At 45.4% G+C, this 20179-nt stretch overlaps 1 protein-coding gene across 1 annotated transcript in view; it reads left to right on the top strand.

The window, feature by feature from the left end:
- LOC115287082 (protein ELYS-like) overlaps positions 1-20179 on the top strand; it is a 61030-nt gene that overhangs the window by 27663 nt on the left and 13188 nt on the right. Inside the window, 18 exon segments of the mRNA XM_029933352.1 lie at positions 1-57; positions 951-1044; positions 2422-2527; positions 2529-2546; positions 2691-2747; positions 3510-3656; positions 4205-4392; positions 7043-7128; positions 7131-7186; positions 7262-7393; positions 8046-8196; positions 8625-8775; positions 9257-9355; positions 11791-11983; positions 14221-14424; positions 15049-15457; positions 16745-16850; positions 18708-18805. Coding sequence (XP_029789212.1) covers positions 1-57; positions 951-1044; positions 2422-2527; positions 2529-2546; positions 2691-2747; positions 3510-3656; positions 4205-4392; positions 7043-7128; positions 7131-7186; positions 7262-7393; positions 8046-8196; positions 8625-8775; positions 9257-9355; positions 11791-11983; positions 14221-14424; positions 15049-15457; positions 16745-16850; positions 18708-18805 — 2352 coding nt within the window.

The raw sequence follows: 20179 nt of genomic DNA, 5'->3' as shown, positions 1-20179 counted from the left end.
GCTACACACAGGTGGTGCTGTGGTTCCTTCGCTCCGGGCTGCTGCCAGCGGGCTCAGGTAAGAGGCTTCCGTGCCCGCGGACGGCCGTGGACGTGTTCTTAAGTCGTTATCATGTGGTGGTTCTGAGGGGTCAGGTTTCCTTTCCTCCACCCGCTCACTTTGGTTTTCTCCTGTTCTTACCTCCTCACGTTCTTTCACACTTTGTGTCTTGGGAGCCTCGCCCCGTGCCGCTCCCCGGCGTTCCCTATGTCATTCGTTGGGCTGAATGACACAAAACATGGCTCTGAACGAGGGGTTGGCGACATCACCGGCTATGATTAGGTCCATTCAGCTGTGGGTTTTCTAATCCAATTTACTGATCTTTTTCTCCTTATGAGTTCTCTTCATAATGGTTATTAACCAGTATTATTTGCCATCTATTGAATACCTCCTTTTATCTAGTGATTTATGCCAGTGCCAAGAATTAGAGAATTGGACTTGAGCCATGTTTGTTTAGAGCACCTCTAAAGCCTCTAACGTCCTGCATGTCCAGGACACACATTAGATTCTGTTTAGAAGTGCGTCTGTCCTGTGCATAATCGCTGCTGATCTTACCCTTCCCTTATGCTCTTTGATTTTTACTTAACTGGTCAACATTGCTGGCTTTCAATTGATCATTTGTGATTAAGGGGGTGGAATCATTTTCTAGAATAGCTTTTCCAGAGTTTTAAGCCAGCACCCTTGTGTTTACAGACTATCACAAGGGACTTTATCTTCTTGTTTGTGGGTCTGCTACTAAATTTGCTTACTGCTTATTCTATTTAAGTGAATTTAGTACTTACATTTAGGAAACCTGCAGATTAAACAACATCATACGATTTTAGTGAAGTGTGAATGTGCATAGCCTTAAGTATCGTTGGGATGTTTTGGAAGTCTTACCAACCTTTTCCTGACCCGTAACCCATGTCTAGACGATGCCATGCCCCCACCCTGCTTGTGCTACAACTACCCCGTCATCCAGAACTACTACACGAGCCGTCGACAGAAGTGTGAGCATCTGTCCAGGTACAGTATGTCCGGAACCTTGCAGAGCATTTTAGGAATCCCTTTTTGTAAGAAGTCATTGCTTTCTCAGAACAGAATTCATCACGCTACAGAGGCTAAAACACATGGAATTCTTAAGTACGGCGACAGATTTGTTGCCAGCCTTATTATTTTGGTTGTAATGTCTGTCTGTCAGCCTTGACCTAAGGGCTACCGCCTTTACTCTGTAACTTGCGTGTAGTCACTCAGTATTTCCTAATGTAAAGTAGTTCCCACGATTGGTTTATTAGAGGACATTCTGTAAGGTAGGCGTGCATTTTTCCTGAGAATTCATACCCAGAAAAAGACTAGAAGCTCCGAGTCCTCAAAACAGCATAAAACATACCACCAGTCAGGCGTGTCCTGTTCTTTCCATTAATAGCTGCGGTTCAACGCATCCTCCAATTTTTTTCTGTTTTTCAGTTTATTTCCTTTATTTCTCTTTGAAAATACGTGACGAATTAGCCTCACGGGTTCCTTTGAGATAACGAAGTAGAAGCACTAGAAGAAAGAGCAGTGAGTGAGCCTCGGTTCTACCTCCAGACTGAGCACCTTCTTCTTCCAGCTGGCGAGGCTCGGTGGTAGCACAGCCCTCAGCCCTGGCCGCGCTGGCTCGCCCAGGTGCTGGGCTCGAGGTCACAGGCAGCCAGAGAGCAGTGCCTAGAAGGCGGTGCCGTCTGGCATTTTGGTGTGTGGCCATGTGGGGTCCTGTGCTTTGGAAGAACTAAGAGTCTTGGAGACTGAGCACAGACTTGGGAGACTTGTTAGACATATTTGAAAATTCTAGATCTGTTACTTCCAGTGTGTGTGAGCTGGTTTGCTAAGCTTTCTGATCCTGTTTGTCACAAACGTTACACCGTCTGTGTGACTGGAGACTGAGCAGCGGCTGCCAGGCCCCCAGGGAGCAGGGCTCGGAGAGGAGGAGACAGGGGCAGTGTCTGCCTCTTGCCTCGCCAGCGCTCAGTGACGCAGTGCTGAAGGGACCGCTGGGGCCAGAGCCCCCTGCGTGGTGAAACTCAAGTCCTAGCTCTTTGACTCTGAACTGAGGCACGTTTTCACCAACAGGCTGCCTTCTCAGGCTGTAAAACCAGGAGTCACCTCAGGCACTTGGCAGGTGGGACCCGGTTCTCCCGGGACCTGACCGTCACACCCTGGCTTGCTGGTGCCACAGCCGGAGCCTCTGGGGTCCAGCAGGTTCTTGATGACTGGAGCTCACCTGATGCTAAGCTGGGTCCTGTTGTCAAGTCTCTTCTCCTTTTGATTGTCAGGATCGTTGCTTGTAAGAGTTTGATGCTTCTTGTTCTGTTGTGAGAAATTAATGCTAATATTAAATAATCCTGAATGGTGCCCTTTTTGCAGAGGGAAGTGGAATCCTGATCACTTGATGATTGACGGGATGGTTTCTCAGCTGGGAGGGGGAGTGGAGAAGCTGTGGAAACGGGGTGAAGGAGGCACCGGAAAATACCCCCCCCACCAGCCTACACGTATGTGCCTGACAGCAGGGGGGAGGGGAGGGGGGGTGAGGGACGTGCTTAGCTCTACGTTTCACTCCCGACACAGGCTGGGAAAACCAGTGAGCGGGAGTGAACGACTGTATAAAACTCGCTGGATGTTCTGTCCTTTCACAGGCACTCCTGGACATTTACCTGCTGGACGGCGTGACGGAAGCAAGCAAACATGCTGTCGTATCCTTTAAATGCTGCCACAGAATTCACGTGCTACCCGAACCATCAGATTGGAGAGTCGTAGGAACCTCACATGTCTAAACCAGTTTCCGTTTCACATTGGAACCTTTTCTAAAGGAAAAGTTAACCCAGGGTCTGTTGGTTGGGTTCAGAGGGTCTGTCGCAGACCTGAAGCCCCGCAGAATTGTGTTTCGTGATTACTTTTCTAGGGATGGTGTGCATGGTTCTCCTCAGACCTCACAATGTGCCCAAGACGTTACCAAAGTTAGGACAGCGACTCCAAAACATTGCTGGCCAAATGCTCTTTCTTAGTGAGGTTAACCTCTGTGTTCAATCGAAAACATGAGAAGTTAGCTCAATATTACCATGGAGCCCAGTGGTCTTTGCAGTAATACTTTTGTACTAACGTTGCTTTCTTTGTCTAAAAACATGTAGTTCCATTCATACTTTATGAGAGACATGATGCGTTTGCTTTAAGCTGCTGGGTTTTGTCTGAGCTCTACTTCTTCAGTTTGTCATAAGCCTCCGGCTTCCTGAACAAAGTCTGCTTTGGTTCACCTCCTTCATGGTGACAGTGTTGAGAACAAGTGAGGTCGGGTGTAGATTGGCTACACCCACATTGAGTAAAACTACCGTAGTTGATTATCCGTCCGGGCTTTCCAAACGCTCAATGCAGCCCCTTCAAGCCTCGTTGCTGCCTGCTCCAGGTGGATACGTGGGGGTTTTCTTCTTGTTTATTGCCCTTAATCCTCCTTTTTAAAGACCATTTATTTGTTACTTGATATCATGTATTCCTTCCCAAACAAAACAGATACTTGCATCAACTCATTTCAGACTGCCTTTGCCATTTCTTGGGGCCAGGTTAAACTTATCTGAGGGTTTTGGCTGATAGATCATAATGACTATGAGGTAAGTCTGTTCACTTAGAACGTAAATGTTCATGAACTACGAGCATTTTAGAAAGAATTACAAAGCTGTACTGTGATATTAAAGACAAGATACAGTCTACTTTTAGAGGGAACCTAAGGACTCTGTTCAGTCAGTACCTCTACCAAGCACTATCTTAGCCAGTGAGGAAACTAAGATCAAACAGTTCAGAACTCCAGGTTCCGTACTGTTCAAAGAAGGAAAGAAGTAGTAAACCATTACTAACAGTGCAAATCCGGTGGTTTTTCCCTTGGAGATCTGTTAGGCGTGTTGCCTTGGAAGGTTGGCGTTGGTGTGTGAGGGTGGTGGTGCACAGCTTTGTGTAATAGCTGAATGAGGCCTCCAGAGAAGGAAGCTTTTGTTTGATGGGCTTTTACTTAAAATACACCGGGGGTTAAAGGAGATCTTTACAGGTTACATTTAAGCTGCTCTTGCTGGCTTTAGCATTGCCTGCCTTTTTAGAGGCCAGCTACTTTTTCTCGGTGTGGCGTGTCATGTTGTGTTGACTGACTTTCGTGTCCTCTTTGCAGAGTGGCCTGGATCTTCTCCTTCACCCGAGCACTGCAAAACTTGTGTCGTGGCAGCATTCGAGAATCATTCAAGCCTTCATGAGTCAGGGCGAGCTCAGACATGCCCTCCGGTACATCCAGACCTTGAAGCCCACGGTGTCCAGTGTCGAGGACGTCCTCCTTCACCTCACCGTTCTACTTTCTAACAGGTGAGCCCGTAGCTCGGAACTACAGTCAAACTCTGGGTATACATCAGTAAAACATGAAATCGACAGTATGTAATATTCTCCTTTGGTTGTGTTATGCGATACTCATTCTTAGGATTCTTCATCTTTCAATGTTAGGAAAAAATGTAAAAGAACCTTTTGTCATAGAAAAGGATGAATAAGAAGAACGTTGAGTAACGGAAGCCTCACCTGAGGTTTAAAATGACATCTGTTGCGGGGACGCCTGGGTGGCTCTCTCGCTCCTGATCTCACGGTGCTCTGTGTGGAGCTCCCCACTGTCAGTGCAGAGCCTGCTTGGGGTTCTCTCTCCCCCTTGCTCTCAGCCCCTCCCCCACTTGTGTGCATGCACTCTTTCTCAAATAAACTTGAAAAAATGCTTTGTTTTTAAAAAATTCTGGGTGTTGCTAATTGGCAGGATTGCAATCTGCCACATGGGCACTTGAGGTTTGAGTAGCTGAAAAGGAGCCGAAAATGTAGAGGAGGGATGAAGTCATCCTGAGTTGTAAAATCAGGTTTAGTATCTATAACACTTTGACCAGATTTGAGCGGGTGATATCGTTACTTCTTTCCTTTGCCATATTTTAATAACGTTCCCTACTCAGTATGCTATTTGCCGTTTATATTAGAGCAATATATGTACTACTGCAGTCATGTGATCTGTCATGTATGTAGCAACGACAGGTTAAGTGGCATGATTGGAAATACAGTCCTCTGATTATTGGGTTTCCTGTTAACCAGATTAGTAAGGGAAATTGCTTGGAGCTAATATTTCTTACTTGATTGTAACTGTTTTATACAACTCATTTTTCCCCCGGTTGTATTCATTGGTCATTTCTGTCTTTTTAGAAAACGGTCACTTTACTCGCTGCAAATTTACTTAATGAACCAAAGACCACTTCAGGGCCAGCACTCTGAAAGTCAGTGTGTTCTTCGTTCTCTTGGGCTAAACAGTGCATCTCTGAGAAGAGAGGGTCGAGTCTCCATCTCAGATAGAAAATAAGTTCTACAGTGTAATCGTGGGTGGGTTAGGCAGAAACTGCCAGTGTCCTCAAAAGTAATGAATTGGTACTTGTTAAAATGAAATAATTTGAATTAGCCCGAAGCATTTGGCTAGCTGAATCAATGTGGAGTGAACATTTGAACAGAACTAAGGGGCGCCTGGGTGGCTCAGTAGGCTAAGCGTCTGACTTGGGCTCAGGTCATGATCTCACAGGTCATGGGTTTGAGCCCTGCATCCGGCTCTGTGCTGACAGCTCAGAGCCTAGAACCTGCTTTGGATTCTGTGTCTTCCTCTCTTTCTGCCCTTCCCCCGCTTGCACTGTCTCTCAAAACTAAACGTAAAAATAAAAAATTTAAGGAAGCTAATGGTGATCAATGTTTATTTAATAAATGGGTTCATTAGATGCTAATAAGTGCTTTTCAAAAAGTGCAGGGAGAACTTTAAGTAGGGGTGGGAAGAAACAGATACACATTTGCTTCCGTGTGCCCAGAACTTAAGAAGGACACCTGACCCTTAGCGCTGACTGGGCACCGAGCAGCAGCTTGGGCTGGGAGTGCGCTGTGTATCCTTCTGACCCTTCAAGCATGTACATTTCTTACTGTGGAAGACCAGAAACCCCCATATTCTCATGACCCTCCCTCCACACGGCTCCAGGCTGCCAGGATGCAGGCTCCCCATGTGCCCTCACCTCCCTCAGCAATTCTACTGAAGAATAGGCCTTCAGCGTGACAGGCTGTTCGGGAGCCTTCCCCTCCCCCGGGCTGCGAGGGGGGCAGCTGCGGGCTTCTCTCCGAGCAGTGTTTACCCATCGAACACGTCCCCCCTTTAAAACACCACAGCATACCGCGTGCCTTTCTGCAGCAGTCTCCTCTTCTCACCTGGGCCGTGTGGAGCGTATTTCATATACACGGGGAAGAGCGTCCTCGTTTCTGACTGGCACACAGTCATGTGGCGTGAGCGAGCGGTATCTGTGTCATCCGCTCCCCGTAGTGAACACGCGTGTGCTCGGACGTTCTAAACCTTGCTGCGCGTAACCATACATTCTGCACAAGTGCAGACGCTGGGTGTAAGGTGGAAAATTCTGGAAGTGGCCTTGCTGGGTGAAAGGACATTTGTGGCTGTAGTTCTGGGACATGTGGCATGTTGCCCTCCCAGACGGTTAGGCCACCTCACCTCGTGTCACCTGCCCTGTGTCCTTTAGTTGGATGACATTTTGAGAATATGATTTGCCGGATCATCGTAGTCCTGTGCACTTGCTGTGTGTTTCTTCTGCCCCCCACTCCAGCCCTGAAAGTCACCAGCCTCTCCAGAAATACTAAGTGCTGGGTTAAGTACTGTCAGTTTTAGTGCATATCTTTCAAGACTTTTTGTTACCTAAGTAAGAAGTATGTAAATGTTTTATAGGCTTTGTTCATTGGTTAATTTTTTATAATAATTGCTGTTCATACTGTTGTAAGCTTTTTTTTTTAACTTAACTGTATATCATGTGAAATATTGCTTACTCGATGGTCTGATTGCCCATGGAAGGACAGCCTCCTGGCCCCCATGTAATGTCCAGAACTGTCTAATTGGACAGTTGGAGTGCCTCCAATAGCTTTTTTAACCTGACATCGGGCTCCCTGCCTGTTCCAGGTATGTGCTGGAGGCGTGGACTTTCCTGCGCCAGCACTCCCCCGGCCGGAATGTGGAGGAGCTTCTGTGGCACGTGTACGAGGTCTGCAGGAGACGGGCCTCATGGAGGATTTGCTGCAGCTGCCCTTTACGGACACCGAGCAGGTGAGGACCCCCCGGCCCGGCCTGTCAGAAACTCAGGGTAGGTAGTGGCTTACGCGTGTTTGTGCTTCTTCCTAGGAGTGCTTGGTGAGGTGTTTGCAGTCCAGCCCCAATGTTCAAAGTCGAGAATTCCTTCTAGTTCACTATCTGCAGCGTGCCAATTACGCCTCTGCCCTGAGGCTGAACGAAACTCTGAACGCTCACCTCATGGTAGAGTGAAACTTGTTTCATGTGGGGGTCAGAGAAGGAGGGAAACGGGTGACTCTGTTGTGTAAGGGTTTGTACTGTGGTAACCACTGGGTGTGTCACACAATCCTGAGCTCGGAGCACCCCCGTCTTGCTTCCCGTAGCAGATTGGGAGCAGGCGGTCGGTGTGCCCCAGTTCTCTCACACGTGTGTCGTTTCTGTTGCGTGTAAGCCCCTCCCTTGGGGAACGAGAGGGAGAGGTGGGCGGGCAGTAAGTGTTCTCACAGTGCGAGGAGCACGGGCTCCGGGCCTGATGGACTCCGCTCTGTGCTCGAAACCTCCTCTGAGCCTCAGCTCCTTGTCTGTAAATGCCAAGGTCTCTTCCTGGGGGTGCGCCGAGGGGCGTCTGAAGCGCTTCTGAAGCGACATGGGGCCTGACCATGTAGACGCTCGGCAAATGAGAGCCACTGTCTTAGTAGTTGCGAAGGATGGAGGCCGATGGCCAGGGACGGCTGGTGCAGTTAGGTGTGTGCCAGAGGTGCTGGGTCGGGGACCCAGGGAGGGAGGAGGGAGACATTCTTAGATGTGCAGAATTCTATTCTAAATGGTAAATACATAAACATAGTGCTTAATGTTTTGGAGATGATATCTTTACCAATTACGACATGTTCAATAGAATGATCGTGATCCTCTTCTGCAGGAGAGATCAGAGGTTCGGAATGCGATCGTAGAACAATATGGGAAAAGCCTTCCTAAAATCCAGCGGAAATTAGCCTTTGAGCAAGCTAAGCCTTCCCATCTGTGCACATCACCAGTTCTTCAAGAAGGTAAGATTTCATCGAAAACTATCCTAAAGCTTGGGTGGGAAAGGATATCAAATGATAACCTCCTGAACCCGTTGTTTTCGATTTAGCTCACTTTTGCTGTGATTCATTACAGTACTGCTGTTTTTACTGGCCACTCCAGCTGCCCCCTTTCCCTGGATATAAAGCTTTCTTGGAAGTTTTTATGATTTAGCAGTGTAATAGGGAATAAAAAACTCGTTGCATTTCATTTGGACACTCCTGTCCAACAATTCGAGAACATATCAAATTTATTATTTTTACTGCCTCCTAAAAACCCAAGTTGTTAAATCCTGCTACATAGATGTTGCAAAACCAAGTATAATCTTGAACTACTCTTACCCCGTGACCCCTGTTTTCTAGTCATTCTTTCATATTAATTACTGATCATTAATGAATGAATTGGTTTACAGTTTCTAGACCCAAACCATTATCTACTGTTATAAAGCAGACCGGAACAGGGATTGTGTTAACAAGATCTACTTTCATCAGTAGCGTGTTGTCTAAAATCGGAGAGGTTTGGGCAACCAGTGACCCTAAAGACGGCACGCCAGCCTGCAGCAGGTATGCCTTCCTCGCGCCCCGTGACAGCCTGGCTTCTCGTTAAGCCTCCCTGGACGTCAGAAGCCGTCATCAGCGGTCTAGCCTTAGAGTTTATTAGTGTGTACAAAAAGGAAGAACTTGTATGTTGACTATTTTTATTGTAGGAAGGTTCTTTTTTGTCTCTAAAGGCATTTATATCTATTTTTATTTGTAACTAAGCAGAAATGTGCAAAGTAAGAAGTGAAAGATCTCCTCTCCTATCTAATCCCTTCTTCTCATTTGAGAAGTGGGAGGAAGAGGATGCAGGCCACAGTGGGAGGGGCAGAGAGAGAGGGAGAGACTCCCAAGCAGGGAGCTCGATCCCTGAATTGTGAGATCATGACCTCAGGCAAAACCAAGAGTCGAACGCTCCACCGACCAAGATCCCACCTTTCTAAAGCATATTTTAATGTAATACTGTTCGTACACATAATCCAAAGTTAAATTTTTATTTTCTTTGTAGTCCTAAAACAGAAGGACCATCTCCTCCTCTCTCACATGCAAAAATGCCTGAGGCATTTGTTGGAACACCAATTCTAAAAGCATCACAAAAAGTTTCTAGGTAAGACTTACTTACATCATTTTAAAGTCACAATGTTAGACCATAACTGCAGTGTAATTTTTAATTATCTTTCAACTTTATTTAAAATTCCTGAATGAGTTTCCACGCTTGCTTTTAATTTTGTTATAACTTGGTAAGTTATGTAAGTAATTTTAGGAAAGTTGGCACCAGCTGCTCGTCTACTTAGAATGTTCCCTGAATGGTTTCAGACTGCTTAGAGAAAAGACGCAAACTTTGTCTCATTAAAATCATGAGCAAAGGACACTGTTAATTTGCTTGTTGACTGATCTGTGACTGATGGTTGTTTTTACAATCTGTGACTGTTCTTGGTTGGCTCCCTGACGCTTCCTCCTGTGCTAGCAGAGCCCCTGAAATGCCCACATGGCTTCGGATGCAGTCACACGTGCACATCTTCGACTGTGGCGTTAGGAACGTAAATAGCCAAGTCGAGGTTCTGCATCCAAGATGAAACTGTGTTTGTATTTCATTTAAAATACTGGATTATTGGAAAAAGTGTTCATATCGTCAGTACGGAGAACAAACAGGTGTCTCTTAATGTTTGGTTCCTTGTCTTTACTACCATGCTCATGATTGTTGTAAATTTCTGATCGTTTACATTTTGTCAAGAACGAAATTACATTCTTTTGGGAGAATCAGACGATCTGACGTTAAAGTACTCGGAAGAAGTTAGTAATTTACAAACGGGGCCAAAACTGTTTATAATAAAGTGGGCGTATTTTCAAAGCTTGACACGGTTTTCTGTTTAGGGGGTTAGATTTAATTAGGTAGAGGTTGTTTTAATTACCAAGAAGATTACCTCAAATAAAAGTCATGATTATTGTCATTCCGGTTTCCTATCAGTAGTTCCATTGTTTTGTTTCCCCACAAGTCACTTTTCTCAGTCCCTTTGTACTTTAATAGATCTGGGGTTCAAGAAGGGAGCAATCATAAAAGTGTTCAGACTCATGACTAATGTCCTAAGGACCTAAAGGAAAAGAGGTATTGAGAATGCTTCAAAGCTAGGAGTAACTCACATGGAAGAAAGTCCATTGAGGTGTGAATATTGATTTTTATAGAAATCATTCCATTCCCTAATTCTGTTTTTCAAACTGGTTTGCATTAGTGGGTAGGAAGTAAACTTACTGGACTGTGAGTAGCATACCTTTCAACGAAACAGAAGAGGTGACATCCGTGGGCGCTGCATATAGTACGGCTAAGTGCTATTCCACGTAATTTATGTCGTGCGTGTGCGTATGATCTGAAATGCATTGCTTATTGTTACCATGGTCAAAGAACTGTGGAAATCCTAAGATCTATATTTTTAAAGGAAATATAATCAAAAAATGCCTTTTTTGGATAATTGTTTTAGTAGAATTTATATATATTAGGTCTTATTAGTATCAGAATTTTTCCTTTACCCAGTAGGTAGCTTTGTTGCACAGACTGTGCTTTTGAGAATCATCTTTAAATAGGCACCTTGAACATAAATATTAACACAGAGCAAAGGCATTTAACAAAATACTATTTGGGATAGATCAGTATAAAAGTGAGCAATCAGTTTACAAGTACAGATTTTGAATACCAATGAGACAGAGAAGAATTAGAACAAGCAGTAGAGAAAGAAATGTCTAGTGGCCTGAAGGGGTATTTTTGATTTGGTGGAAATCTCAAGGCTGTGCTTATTAGTACAGAATAATAAGCATTATTAAGATAATGCTTCCTACTAAGGTTCCCCACCGGGTAACAGGTTGGATCCTAAAGCCCGCATCTGTGAGCTGTGTTCATCCACCCGCCCAGTCCTGAGACTCTCACCTGAATGTAGAGGACAGAAGGGCAGGATGCTGGGGTGGGGGTGGGGGCAATTCTGGGCACCAGACTGCGGTCCCTTTCTGGTTCGTCTCAGCTGAACCCCAGAGTCATTTGGGGGGAAGTCAAAACGTTTTGTTCTTCTTGCTACAAAATATAACCATCAAATAGACTGTTGATGAGGAAATGGGGGAAGGTGTGACCTATGCAAATAAATGATCCATCAGAATTTGTAAGCTGAATTTTCACGTTGAATTTAAATTTTTTACCTGTAAATTAAGTTTTTAAACTGTTGGGACTATGTCTTCTTAATACAAATTATCGATGAGATTAGTTTTATCATTTGTCTGAACTACATCCGGGACCTTCTAGAAAACTATTCAGCAGAACCTTGAGATTCCATTTTGTCACTGTCCTTATTCATTTGAAAAAACGTTTTTGTGTGTCAGTGATCATCCTTGCGTTACAATAAAAACCATAAAGGCAAAGCAAACCAGTGTTCATTATGTAGGTCACATGTAGATGAAAGGAATTTGTACATGGTCATAAACATGAGTTCTAGCAAACGGGTCTATCTGCAGTTAGTTCCTCAGATCTCTCTGTGTACTGTGTGTGTGCTGTGATTACAGGCCGCTGGATCTGGCTGTCCATCCCGTGGCCCGGCCTTCTCAGCGTTTGGGATTCACTCAGCAAACTCCCCCAAGGTCTCCTTTGTGCCAAGCGTCCAGTGCGTTGCCAACAAGGTCCCGAGAGAAAGGATCGGGTCCGAGTTCTCCCAGGGCTTCAGAATTCCGCCTCCTCAAAACTCCCTTTGTAGTGAAGGTGAGTATTGGGTGCCTCGCATTCGCGGGGAGGCTGGGGGGCTCTCACTTTCCAAGTAGAAGGCAGAAAGAAGCTGTTTGTGACCGAGACCTCTAGGTAACTGACAGCTTTAAACCTTTTGGGGGGAGTTACCTTTCGAAAATGTTTATTGTATTTTTATATCTTAAATAGACTTCCTAAATTTACCTTGCGTGTCTCAGTGACATTGTACTCCAGGTGAACAATTACGTTGTCGTTCTGAGAGTAAAGCAAGTCTCTGTGGTCATTACAAGTGGAAACCTAGAAGTTAAATCCTCTGGCAAAAGCTTTCGAATTGTTGGATTTGTGCCCCCATCCCCACCCCATCTCTGCTATCTTTTCCTGTTCCTTCTTCCTTCTCTCAGATGCTTTTAGTTCTCAGGTGTATTTTTATTTATTTACATTCCCTCCTTTGGTGAAATTGTAAACTATTACCCCTTGCTAGCAGTGAATCTGCTGAAATTCCTTTTCCTCCCCTGTCTCTGAATAGTCATGAGTTGGGACACCACCACAGCAGACCTGCTTGGACCCCGCCGTCATGAGGGTCTTGGGCCAGCTCGGCCCCGGCACCGAGCCCAGCAGCCTCTGGAGTCCCGCAGCTCTCTGCCTTCATTTTCTGCCAGTTTCTGGATAGTTACCGTTGAGAGTAAAGCGAGGGGATTCTTGCTTTTCAAAGTGATTACGATAGTTCAGTAAATGCCAGTCCAAAAATAGTTACTAAAAGAAGTTGAAAAGAAGGTGGATAAGCTAATTAAGTTCCTGACATTTAATATGCAGGATACTGTGATTCTTGTTTCCTTTGTTTCTTTCTTTCTTTCCTTCCTTCTTTCTTCTTTTCTTTTAATAGTTATTTTTGGGGGGAGAGTACATGTATGCACAAAGTGGGTGAGTGGGTGGGGGTGGAGGGAGAGGGAATCTTAAGCAGGCTTGACTTGGAGCCCCACTCGGGACTTGATCTCATAAACCCTGAGACCATAATCTGAGCCAAAATCAAGATTCAGATGCTCAACTGACTGAGCCACCCAGGTGGCACGTCTCGGGACCCCTTTTTCCCCCCCTTAATTTGTTTTTGTGTATTAAAAAGCTCACATTTCAGGGCACCTAGGTGGCTCATTCGGTGAAGTGTCTTAACTTCAGCTCAGGTCATGATCTCACGGTTCATGAGTTTGAGCCCCTTGTCGGACTCTGTGCTGACAGCTCGGAGCCTGGAGCCTGCTTCAGAGTCTGTCTCTCCCTCTCTTTCTGCCACTCCCATGCTCATGCTCTGTCTCTCTCTCTCTTTTAAAAATAAATAAACATTAAAAATTTTTAAGTCAGGTTTCATGTTTTATCCTGTAATTATATTTTGTGCCTACTACCAAAAATAATCTAGAAAAAAAATCTATGTAATAATTGAAATAGATCTGATGATATTCAGTAATCTAATGGGATACTGCAGTCTGCTTGCTAGTCCTTTACAGGAGAAGTTAAGTGAAGGAATTATTTCTGCTAAACAGTTTCTATGCTAATTATTTTAATTGATTGTAGTAAATCCTCAGAGGATTTCCATAAGTAATCCATTACTTATGGATTCATGTGATGAGATTCTATATATTTTTTATAAAGCACTCTTAAAGTCAGGCTCATCTGTATTAACTTGCCATCATTAAACTCGGTTCTTTCCATCACACACGATCATTTCTCTTCGCCCAACTAAAGTTTTGTAAGCAAGCATTAAATAATTTCTCTCTACGCTGTATTATTTTTTTAAGTTTTTTTTTATTTTGAGAGAGAGAGAGACAGAGCAAGGGAGGAGGGGCAGAGAGAGAAGGAAAGAGAATCCCAAGCAGGCTCCACACGGTCGGTACTGATGTGGGGCTTGAACTCACAGACTGGGAGATCATGACCTGAGCCAGAATCAAGAGTCAGAGGCTTAATTGACTGAGCCCTTAGGGGCTCCTATGCTGTAGTCTTTTTAAGTGGAACTTAAACTGGGAATAACCAAGGCCTTTGGAATTATTGTGGATGCAGTTTTATGTTTTTTGTATACTTATGTATAGAATCCTGAGTAGAATTTTGTGTTTTCTTACCAGTAATCTGTAGTCAAACTTTTTATTGATGTGTTTATGAGAGATGAGTATATATAGTCACCACCAAGTGACTCACTTGACCCTGTCTGTCCTTTTGTAAGTGCCTTTTACAAGCACTAATGGCGGAATTCCATTTTTTCCTTGTCACAGAAAGCTAAAACTCTGGCCATGTCCGCCACTTCCTCTGGGCTTGCCGATTTCACTCCTCCATCCATCTTAAGGTCTGGTCTTCGAACATCACCTTTACCGTCTCCATCTCTGTCACCTGGAAAGTTCCTTCACCATCCTTTGCAACTTAAGGAAACTAGAATTTCACTCATGGAAGAAGGCATGGCCACAAAATGGACTACTGAAGTAAGCATGATTATAGTTTGAACCAAAAAGACTTACTAAGAATATATTAGCTTTTACAAGTGAAAAGATAAACCCATTTAGAAGACATCACTATAGATTTTGGTTTGCAGTCTCGCAGAGAGTCATGAAATCAGAAAACATTAGTTCAGAAAGGAACTCATTGGCTAAGTCAAACCCATCATGTACAAGTGCAGACAATACAGCCCAGAAGCACCATGTAACTTGCCTGTAGTCAGACAGCTGTGCGGTGGCGGGAGCCTCCTAATTCTCAGGCGGTGCTTCGTCTCTCCCCTTCCTCCGCATTGCCTCTCGGACTAAGACCCTCCCTGGCTGTTCAGGTGTGCGTTTTGTGGGTGGGTTCACAGGACGCCGTTCGGCAGCAGTGGGTCATCTTCTTCTTGCGTTTGGTCTTTTGGAAAAACTGTCTTGTTACCAGTTAGGGAGACATTGACAGCCGTGTACCTGTATCTGTTCTTTGAGAGAATGGACTTAGGAAGAAGTGAGTGTTGACTGAGGAGAAAATCTAGAGAAATAGCAGACATAGAAAGTGGGGATAGCTGAGGCTCGACTGTGATTTTTTTTTTACTAGTGAGTATCTCCCCCCGCAAAACTGTTCCTTGACAGGGTGCAGATGACAGCAGAACAAAAGTATCCTTCGCTCCCCCTTTCCATAAATGCGGAGCTCCAGCGGAAAGCAGATGGCTAAGGAGCAAGATGGCAGCCTCTTCCCCGGACGGTCCAGAAAAGGACCATCAAGAAACGGACCTGAGATCTGAGGACACAGCCTCACAGAGTTTGGAGAAACTGGACGTGAGCAAAGAATGTAGTGGTACTTCAACCAGGTCGGACCAGACCACCTTGGAGTACCAGGAGGCGCTGTCCCCGGGAGACTTTGAAGAACTTTTTGTGGCCTCAAAGCCAGCGAGCTCTTCCATGGAACTAATGACTAATTTAACTGAACCAACCAAGAACCACAGTGATAAAGACGGTCTTGAATCAGAAATAACTCCTCCAGACCTGGAGAGACAGATGGGTAAGGACTCATTTCCAGATATTCACAGAACGTGTAGTAGAACCCTTCCATCGTAAGGAAAGCATCGGGACTGAGTAGTTACAGGGTACTAGCTTGTGGACACAGTGTGCACGCGGGACTTCAGGCCCTCTTCTCCCGTAGGAAGTGCCAGTACGAACCCCACAGACTCTAACAGGGGGCCGGGGTTCTTCATTCCTTCCTGTCACCGTCCCTACTGCCAGAATAATCAAGGGACAATCAAAACAGACGTCTAAGGGCCATGAATTTATAGCTTTATGTTTATTTATCCATCAAAAAGATTTTGAGCCCCTCACGCCTGCGCAGCTGGTGGGCGCTTTTTGTGTGGGTTGGGGTGGAGGCTCAGACAGTGAGTGGAGTGGACGCGGCCCTGCCCGGTAGTAACTTAGAGCCTCGTGGACTGCAGATCAAGAACAAGCATGCACTCTGTTGTCGGATACTCCTTGCTGGAGGTGGCCTGCAGGGGCCGGGGGAGCCCCAAAGAGAGGAGAGAGACTTGGCTGAGAATTGCGTCAGAAAGTTAGTCCCTTCTTTTATGTTTTGAGCCCCTGTGCTGTTTTAACAAGCATACTTAAAGGAAACTCCTGACTTTAAATTTGTCAAACTAAATACCTCTATAAAAATCTGTGTCCTAGTAGTTTCTTTAGGGGCTAGGGCTCTGATGTCTGTTTCAGAAACACAAGCATCAGTAATTGCTCTGAGAGCCTAGGACTATCCCCGTGAACAGCATCCGTCCACAGGTTTACGTCACTTTGGATGTGCTCTGTTCCACTAAAATATTTGATAAAACAGATGAGGATGTTCATGGCAGTATCTTCACTGATGGTTCCTAAAAAGACTAGGCAGTCTCAAATAGAAATGTCTGTTGTTCTCATTGGGGATCCTAAGGCACAGACTCTAGAGTAAAACAGACTACATTTGAATCTCAGCTCCTTAGTAGGCCTGGGATAAGATATGACCGTGTGCCTCTGTTTCCTCGTCTGTAAAATGGGGAGGACAGTTGGACCCCTCGGACTGCTGAGGACCGAGTGGGTCACTCCCATACAGCACTTGCACATTAAGCCAGAAGCGAGAGGCGGTGGGGTGAGGGGGCTCTTGGACCGGGCTCAGAGAATTCGAAGGACCTTTGGCATTCTGATGCTGAGGGAGTAAAGCTAAGAGTATAAAAAAGCAAACTTGATCGAAATTAATTTTTTAAGAAGGACCGTGAGGAATCGCTAAACATTTGGCCTAAGTCACTGTGCGTGTTCTCCCCTGCGTGATTTCCAGGCCCTTTGGAAGAGGCGGCTGCAGAGGCAGAACCTGCAGAGCTCAGCCCCTCGAGCGTCGTCCACGGAGTGGAAGGTTTGCTCTGTGCACCCGCGGCCCGCGAAGGGTAAGCTCACAGAACAGTTCCCGTGTTAAGAAAGTGTAATAAAACGGTGAGCCAGTGGTTTAATATTCGCTTCATAGATTCGCTTTTGTTTTAGATCTTGGATCTTCCCACTCCGGTAAGGGTTTCCATTAGGAAGCGGTTTCCGTCGATACAAGTGTGTGTTACTTGGTAGTTACCGTGAGTCCTAGAATGAGACTAGACATTTCCTGAGTATGTGAAGTCATGATGAATTAAGGCAGATCTCCTTTTCTACTCTTTGGTGATTCCATTTTTGTTGAAGACCGGAGTGTGATTTCTGGCCGTGCACTCCTCCACACCCTCCATCTCCGGCGGCTTCAGGCCGGTGAGCTGTGTCTGCGGTAGCACAGGATGGAGTCGAGGGGACGTGGCCCAGAGGCCATGCTGTTCCTGCCCTCCAGGGAATACGAGACTCCGGCCCAGTTCGGGTTTTGAATGACTGCCTGCAGCACCGTGCCCCCACCCCCAGTTTTATTCAGTGTTTAGACACGTGGGCACCGTCCTAGGTGATGTCGGGGTGCTCTCCGTATGCTCCATCAGTTTATGGTCTGCGACAAGACAGGCGGGCGGTTTGTATTAGAATGTCGATCCGTGCACCGTGTCCCTGCTTGAAAGTCAGCCGAACTAAGCAGGGAGACGATGGACCGGCCGGCAGAAGCGCCTCAGTCTGGTCGCAGTGCGGACGCCTCAGCTGGACCCTGAGCAGGTTGTTGCCGAGGACACAGGAAAGGGGCCGCTTTGGTGATCGGGAAGCAGTGAGGGTGAATGAGCTCACACACAGTGTGAGCCTTTAAGATGCTGACGACGGTCACTGCTCTGTCGGGCCTGAGGGAGCCCACCGAGCCCCCACAGAAATCAGGATCGTGACGGTCGCGTCTCCGACGTGACCGCAGTCGGTTCCCTTCCGAGAATCTTCCCCTGGCCTTCGTGGGAGAAGTGGGAGGGCATAACATGAAAGGATTACCTAGATTGTTGTATTATCTCATTCTCAGTTTCTTAAATTTTAATGAAAATAATATTTATTGCAGTGGGTTTGACAGTTAATTGCAACAGTTGCAAAGCAAAGCACGGTCACGTGACAGACTTTGTGGTCACTGGGAATCATCTAGGCGGAGAGTCCCCATCATGACAAGCTATGTCTTTTTTAAAGATAAATTTCTCGGTTGTCAGTTCTTGGTTATCTTAACATTGTGAGAGAAGTCTGAAGAATACATCTATGAAATAAATGTATATATTCCAAATGCATGCTTTTTCTTGAATTTATTTTATATTTTCTTTTGTCCCCTCTCACAAAGTCAGCATGCTTTAGTTGGGTTTCGGGGAAAGGCCGGCTCAGCGTAGGAAGGGATCACTGTCCCTGTATTTCCAGGACTTAACTTTCATCAAGTGATACAGGTCCCGTCGTCTCCCTCTGTTTTATCATCCTCTTTTCACATAACGCTGAAATACTGAACCTGACTTTACTGAGGATATAGGCCATACTCCATAATACCCCATGGACTGACTTCAGGATGTGCCCACAGATAATTTAAAAACCAGCCTAAGGCTAATTGACATTGATCAGCATCTTCAAGTAATTTTACTTGTAATTTAAGGGCGTGCCATTGTTGCCAGCAGAGTAAAGTCCTAGAAGATGAGAGCACCAGATACAGCATGGCCTGTGTCTGAGTTCACGTACAGATGTCACAGTGTTCTAGAAAGTGGACTCGGGTGGTGTTTGGTTCTCTGACCCTCGGTTTCCATTACCACGAGGACATGAAGTGGAGGGAGCGGGGTTAACCCAGGTGAGAGCAGGAGGGGCCTTCTTACACGCTCTCGGTCGTATTTCTGTTTCTGAAGGGAAGTGCTCACCCCGAAATTGCGGGCACCAGTTCTGGACGAAGGAGGAGGGTCTGCGGAGGCCGGCACCTCTTCACGCAGAGCAGGTAACCGTAAACGTGTGTGGTATTTTGACTTCAAAATTATTTCTTTATCGTGTTGCAGGAGTGCTCTAAAAACAAAGGAATCTGTTCTCTAGGTTTTCTTATCACAGTTCTTCCTCTTAAGGCATTCTGTGCTCTGATAGTAGACTGGTCTTAGAATGGATTTGGTGGACATACTTTCCCTCAGGACATCAAAGAAGAGTAAAAATACGGCAGCAGCCCCCAGCCAGACTGCACATGCAAATGACTGCATTTAACTAGGGAGGTTAACGAATATATAGAATTCATTTTATTTTTTTTTAATTCAGTGACTTTTTTTTTTTATAGAGATGAGGAAGCTACATTTTCCTCAGCTTACAGATGGGTTTGGGGAAAGCAGGCATCTTGAATGCCGGCACCCAGAACTTAGCATTTTGTGAGATCACCTGACAATACTATGTTACGATGTTATTACTGACTCTCCTGCCCACTGCATCATGAATAGGGATTAGGACAGAAATGAACAAACTTGTTTTTTCCCCCCTCAATAAGAATGTAATATATTTTCTAAGTTTATTTTTGAGAGTGAGAGAATCACAAGCAGGTTCCACATGGTCAGTGCAGAGCCTGATATGGGTCTGGATCCCAGCATCCACGAGATCGAGGCCTGAGCTGAAACCAAGAGTCTGCTGCTTAACCGAGTGAGCCACCCAGGCGCCCCTAGAATGTCATATGTGTTCACTGTAAGATCGCCAAGGAAATCCCCATAACCTCATCATCTGCTTTAAGGATCCGTTATGGACAATTTAAAGCATCTTTCCTGGGTTTCTGTGTGTGTGCATCTTTTCCTGCTTATGTTGAAAGAGAAGGTAAGTGTGGAGGCTTTGGTTGATTACATAACCCAGTCCTGCACTTTAAAAATACATAAAGGCTGCAGGCTGTCTTTGCTTTGTCTAAAAATATTAATACCTGTAAGTGTTAATTAAAGCTCAATTAAAAAATAAAAGCTCAATAAATGTTAGCAATGATGATAAATGATCCCCAGTTTAATCCCAAAAGAGCAACCTATTTTCTCCAGTTAGCAGTATACTGATGACAGTTCCCCATGTCGCTAATCTAGATTAACCCTGTCCTTCCAGTGGCCCTAGCAGTGTTTGCTAGTGTGGACGTCTGTGGGGTGCTTAACTCGTGGCGTACTGAGGAACTCTTGGGCCGATCACCATTTCTGCTTTGCCATTTCACTTCTGCATCGAATTTTTGTGTGTGTGTGTCCATATCTTTGCACATTTTGTGTCACGATTTCTGTTCAGTAGTTCCAAACCACGGGCTTGCCCTGCAGGTCAAGGGTGATGCCCAGCTTTATGAGATTTTCTCCAGTAAAGGTTAGTCACTGCTTTTGTGCACTGACAA

This window comes from Suricata suricatta, chromosome 3 (assembly GCF_006229205.1).
Source record: "Suricata suricatta isolate VVHF042 chromosome 3, meerkat_22Aug2017_6uvM2_HiC, whole genome shotgun sequence".
NCBI lineage: Eukaryota > Metazoa > Chordata > Mammalia > Carnivora > Herpestidae > Suricata > Suricata suricatta.
The sequence above is the reverse complement of the archived record's forward strand: the minus strand, read 5'-3'. Positions and strand labels throughout refer to the sequence as shown.